Source organism: Habropoda laboriosa, unplaced genomic scaffold, assembly GCF_001263275.1.
Source record: "Habropoda laboriosa isolate 0110345459 unplaced genomic scaffold, ASM126327v1 scaffold523, whole genome shotgun sequence".
Lineage (NCBI taxonomy): Eukaryota > Metazoa > Arthropoda > Insecta > Hymenoptera > Apidae > Habropoda > Habropoda laboriosa.
Window position 1 is genome coordinate 326,698 of NW_017100752.1, and position 6,383 is coordinate 333,080.

The window sequence follows — 6,383 nt, forward strand, 5'->3', positions numbered from 1 at the left end:
ACATAGATCAAACTTAAAATAAGATATTTTAGACTTTGAAATTTATTTGAAACTATTTAAATATAAATCATATTCTTTTACAAATATTTCAATCTTCATACAATAATGTAAGTTACTATTGAATGGTCATGATGAAATATTTTTATAAAACAATGTGATTTACACTTTTAAAATAAGAATATATATGTGTAATATAATGAAAATTTTAGCATTACCTGTTCAAAAGATTTGAGACCAGCTTCTTTTCCCCACGCGAGCATATCGTCCATGATCAACTGTTTAACTTGTGGATTAGCACATAACACGCTTAGGGTACCGGGTATACCGTTCTCCACTGCCCAACATTTTACAACATCTACATCTGGTATTGCTATTCCTACCACGCAAGATTTCAGGGACTCTCCGTGAACGAACACTTGATGTACATATTGACTGCGTAAATAAATATTCTCAATTTTCTCTGGAACTATGTACTCTCCTTGCGACAATTTGAAAGTGTGTTTTCTTCGATCGATTATTTTGAGCGCTCCGTTCTGTAAAAAAGAAAGGATCTTGTTAGTGATTAATGAAACATTGTAGCAACTTTAGAAAATTTATTCGTCAACAAACTTTATCGAAATACTGTTCAACGAGGGAAAATCTGTTTTCTAAAAATGATTAATGAAAGGCAATACGACACTACAAATAATTATCATTGCGCTACGAAATATGCGAAAAAATTCTTCACGTCACAGATATGTAACTTAAAAGGGGAAAAATAAATGCGAATTTAAAAAATTTTTAAATTAATTTCATTTGTTATAATTGAATAAACTTAGAAAATTACACGTGATAGTTGGATTAACAAAAAACCTGCAATAAAACAGAGTAAAAATATGACTACACTAAAAAAAAATTGTATAAAATTAAAATTTGAAAAATTGAAGTTTTTCAAAAAAGTTCCATATCGACATTATATTTCTCCTTCCATAGAGAACAATTTTTGCACAATAAACTTTCCGATTTTTTAATAGTTTGAAAAATAGATATTCACGTGTTATCTCTAATTAAATTAAATTCTATTTCTTTTCTTACAGGCAACCACATGCCGACGTCTCCAGTGTGATGCCATCCAAATTCGTCGATAACTTGTGCAGTTCTTTCGGGATCCTTGAAGTATCCAACAAACACGTTAGTACCTTTCACGCACACTTCACCTTGGTTTTTCCTCGCGTAGTATTCCATTTCCGGAACGTCCACTAATTTAACGCAGCAGCAGGGAACCGGTGGTCCCACGTGTTCCGGTACATGATCACCCTAACAATAGCAAGATACGCAAAAGAACAGTAGATTAGCTTGAGCTTTTCTTACAAAGTGTGAGAAAAAAAGAAATATTTTTAACATATATATTCATCTGGAATATTCCACGGTGAATATTTATATTCAAACTAAACTTGTTGATACTCGAAAACACTTGTTGCAAATATTTTTCAATTATTATGCAACCTGTGTTGTCACAAAGTGAATAAACCTTTGTTTTTCCAAGGAAAAACAAGGGAACCTAAAAGATGTAACAATAAAGAGCATACAATAATTTAGTGAATAATTTCTGATTTAATGGAATAATATGTATAAGGAGAATAAACTTGCAAAAATAGTGAACAATAATTTTCTAAAATGTATTATTATTTAAAGTCGCATCCAACGTTAAGGATTATTAGCGGCTACAATATAAAAAAAGTAACATAAAAATACATTATGTATTGTGTAAAATATTTGCAGTTTATCAATTGGGTATTCAACTGATTAGATATTTCACACATTTAAAATACTCGTTCGAATATATCTAACTGGTTCAATAGACAATTCCAAAATTATTCTACGCGGCACAACATTGGGTTCTAATATTTTTCGTGAAATCTACATTTTGGACTGCAAATATTACACTCAATAAACCGTACTATTTGTTTGTTTGCATGTACATCATATTAGGATGTCAGTCGCGACACTCTGTGAAAGCATATTTTATCCAAAACGACTTCCCGTGTCATCCTGTACAATCATTCAACATTGTCCACACAAAGTATTTTGCAGAGTTATTTCCAAAAATTTTCACGACAGGTGAAATTTAGAGGCATTGTTCGTTTCTCGAAATACCAGAACACTGTGCAACGATGATGTTTAAATAAATCAATATAACAATTGGCCAGTGTGCGTGGAACGATGCAACATTTTACAACAGTTGCATACACACACGTACGTATGCATTGTGTTTTGCATAGTTGATTGTATAAATGACGTGGCCCGCCACGTGCTTTGGCGCGTGGTTGCAACATTTTTTCTCTCGGATTCGTCCGACAGGAATATATCTACACCCGCGTATAAATAATAGCTGGTGTCGTCTAGCTACATCGATACCTGCAAATATGCCAAGAATAGTGACCACGCGTGTCACTTGATCGTTAGTCAGTCCTCGATCGAAATCGAATGACCTCATCGAAACGATTTACTTTGATCATCATTGCTATCATATTTTTTCCTCCTTTTTTTTTTGGCTATTCGTATCAACTGGTTTATTCTGTATGAATTATTGTATAATACATAATTGCTGAGATTATTTTAAATATGCCATTTATTTAACATTTACTGTATGAAAAAATTTAATGTTTTGTTAAGTTCTAATTAAGTGTAATTAAAGTAAATGTTTTTATTATTATTGTTACATTTTTATGTTGGTAGTTCTTACTTTATATCATAGGTTTATTGAATTAATTTAGTCTTTTAATTTTATTGTACAAGATAAGGCAGAAAGGAATTGTTGTTAAAATAGACTTTACTGTTGTAGTGTCTTTTGATGTATTTCCTTTTCTTTGAATAAATACTTATTAGAATGTGTATTGCTTTTTGCTTTTTTAAGTGTAACTGCAATTTATTTCAGTGAGATGGGTGAAGTGTGAAAACTGGCTTGAAAGTGTATTTAAATTTTCAGAATTTTGTTGCAAAGCCAATGTTACTAATTTTCTAAAATGTTTTCACGGTTTCAACTAATTTCATTTAGATCTCTGTGATTGTGTCTGTTATTTTATTTAATTCTATACTTCCTATTTCATTTCATTTGAAATTGTTTCATTCTATTTCACTCTAAAAAGAATCTCCCATGATATCAATTCTACATTTCTTATTTTACTTAATTTTAATTCATTTAATTCTATTTAATTCCAAAAAGAATCTCACATGGTATTAATTCTGTATTTAACAATATATATTAATTCCATATTTCTTATTTTATTTAATTCTAAAAAAAAAAAACTTAACGTAGCGCTAATTATTCCTTGAATTACTTCTTCAAAAGTCATTTAACGTTGAAAACTCCAGCAAGCATAATTTCCTATAACACACCTTCTATGTTCAAAGACAAATTGCAATCTGTTTGTAAATTGACTACTGCAAGAATCGTACATGTGAGCAACAGGAATGTGTTTAAACTTGATGATAACCTTCAGCCGATTTATTTTTTAATCTGGCACGGTTTGTTTTTCTAGCTCACTGAAAACTATAATCCGCGGCTTCAGCTCAACGGGTGCACGAACGATTTATTTACGGAACGTTTATTGACCGGCTCTTTCGCCGAGACCCGACTATGTATCCGCTTCAGGCTGATATGTCTGTTAACATACAACGCGTTTAATCCCCTCCTTGCATTCCGTTTGCTATATAACATTGCTTGGGCAAGATGCAGGTTAAACAACAGACGTGCCTGAGTTTAAGTGACGTCTTCAATGTTTTCGAATTTTAGCAGGGTGCACCACCATGAGGCGTCTGAAAATAGGTCAGCTTTGGGAATTTTTTTCAGAGGTAACTACTAAATGAAAAATTCCAATTTTTTCGGAGGATATAAATACCACTTTCAGCTGTTTTCTCCAATTTTTGAAAGGCAAAAATGTTACAAATTGGAGGAGTTATTGTGGAACATCTTCTGCTAGAACATCGATTACTATTCGCCGTTGCTGGCAAGGATTGAAACGTCTGAAATGGGAAATTCTTGTTGATTTATAAATAAAAGTGTACTACCTACAATGTAGCGTGAGATTTTTCGAAAATTGTAATTATTATAGAAATGGTGGCAGTTTGAAGAGAAGAAACCTCTTTTCACCAAAAAAATCCCACTTAAACGTTTCTAAAAAATTAGATAATTGAGATATCGAAAAAATCGTATGCTACATTGTAGATAATACATTTTTATTTATAAATCAACAAGAATTTTTTATTTCAGACGTTCCAATCCTTGTCAGCGATGGCGACCAGTAACCAATGCTCTAGCAGAACAAGTTTCGCAATAACTCCTCCATTTTGTAACATTTTTACTTTTTAAAAATTGGAGAAAGGAGCTGAAAGTTACATTTATATCCTGTGAAAGAATTGAAACTTTTCATTTAGTAGTTACCAATAAAAAAATTCCCAAACTTTTCCCTTTTTCTAGGATGGTGCAACTAACATTTTTGGACATCAGAGAAAAATTGGGTTCTGTACTAAACCAGGCTTAAATAGTTTTTTTCGTTACGAAACCTCGAATAATTTTCATTTATTTTCTTTGTACGAAAGATAAATTCGTTTTCTAATTTGTCGCTCTAACATTAAAAAAACGTATTAATTTTGTTTGCTTTACCGCTTTTTGTGCGTTTCTTCGTCTGCACCATTCCGCAGTTAAGCAACTCTCGCATTGTCGTTGACGGGATCTCTAACAATTTTGCACTCTTTTCAATCGCTTCTTCTTTTCCAATACCGTCCACTTTCATTAAATTTCTGCACACTTTCAAGTACATATCTTCCACATCTTCTGCTAGTCTTTTTCTACCTCTAACACTTATCTCGCTGTTTTCTAAAATATTTTCTTCTAGTGCAGACTCTTCGTGTGTTTGCTCAACACTTTCATCATTTACAGACTTTACACTTGGACTTTCCCAAGGACGAAACATTTTAATAAACTAACACCAGTTTCACCAAAAGATTTACCGACAGCGTAGAAATATGCAAGCTTGTACAAACGATGTTCACAGATCAAAATTCAAACTGCTTCTAACATTTTTACTAATCACTGGCAGGTAGGACAAATTAGGTTATTTCCCTTCCAAAACGTTTCTGGAGGGGCTAAATGGAGAGGTATATGACATGTATCTTTATTTACCTGCTCGTGAACCAGTGTGCAGGTAGAAAGTGAGAGAAGGTTGTGTACAGTTAATGGAATTGATGTAGTGAGGTAGTAAATTCAAAGTATTCAATTTTCTTCCCAAATTGTTCTTTAAATCATTTCTTAAATTTCATTTCAAATTTTTAATATTAAATACTATCTCTACTATTTTTTAGTTAATTTCTTAAATTTTATTTTTAATTTTCAGATCAAAGCATTAACCCCTATTCTTCTCAAATTGTTCTTTCTATTGTTTCTTGGTTTCATTTCCTAGGTTTCATTTTGAAAATTACTGTACCTAATTTTATTTTCAAGAAAATTTTTATATTTTTTTAAATTTTACGTGATTTTTCATTATTCTCCAAATGAGGATTATGGTACAAACGAATGGATATCAAAAAAGATATTAAAAGTATTTAGTCAGAAGAGCTTAAAATCTCAAAGTGATGCATTGAAATACTTTTAAAATCATTTATACAGAGGATATGGAAATACTCAAGTGCAGATACCGAATAACATATCTCGAGAAAATTTAGTTCCACGTCAAATAGGAAACCTAATTCATAAAATATCAAAAAATATTCTCTACCTATGTATGGCGGTACGAAAAAATTTTTATACGTAATTTTTATCATTCCTATCCATAGATAAATTTTTCAAATATTCTAAAATTCAAGGAACAATTCCTAATTGACATCGAACAGCAGTAAAACGAAACTCCAGGCCTGGCGGATTTTATGACCTCGCTGTATTGCTTCCACCAACTGTACATTTGTCCGTAATTAGGAAAAACCGGCTAACGAATGTAGTTTCGCCGTTTAAATGAGTTTTATGACATCGATGACCATTCAAACACAAGAAGAAACTCCAAATATTTCAAATAGTAATTAACATTTGCAGAGTTCTCACTTGTAAATGAAATATCGCTGGTCATAAGACGTCGTTCTTTTATTGTGTGCAACTCTAAAGTCGACTGCAGTGAAAAATCCTAAAAGTTCTGAGGTGCTTTCATTTATGACCTTATATTTTTTATTATACCATTGTTTTGCTAGTAAAATATAAATATACTGTTTGGGTATTCTGAAATAAATAATGAAAATAATTTGATAATTATCGTATCAGTCATGATAAACACTCGCAAATTTTGGTTCAATTATGTTTGTAATTTTCTGAAAACTAAATTTTTCTAATTTTCTTATTAAATAAATAGAGAAAC

The 6,383-nt window shown here is 31.4% G+C and overlaps 1 protein-coding gene across 1 annotated transcript in view; it reads right to left on the reverse strand.

Annotated features, from left to right (window-relative positions):
• The window catches only part of LOC108577174 (long-chain-fatty-acid--CoA ligase 1), a 25,226-nt gene that overhangs the window by 490 nt on the left and 18,353 nt on the right, over positions 1–6,383 (reverse strand). The window contains exons 6-7 of the mRNA XM_017940284.1: positions 1,075–1,296; positions 216–533 (exon numbers count right to left, since the gene is read on the reverse strand). Coding sequence (XP_017795773.1) covers positions 216–533; positions 1,075–1,296 — 540 coding nt within the window. The remainder of the gene's footprint in view (positions 1–215; positions 534–1,074; positions 1,297–6,383) is intronic.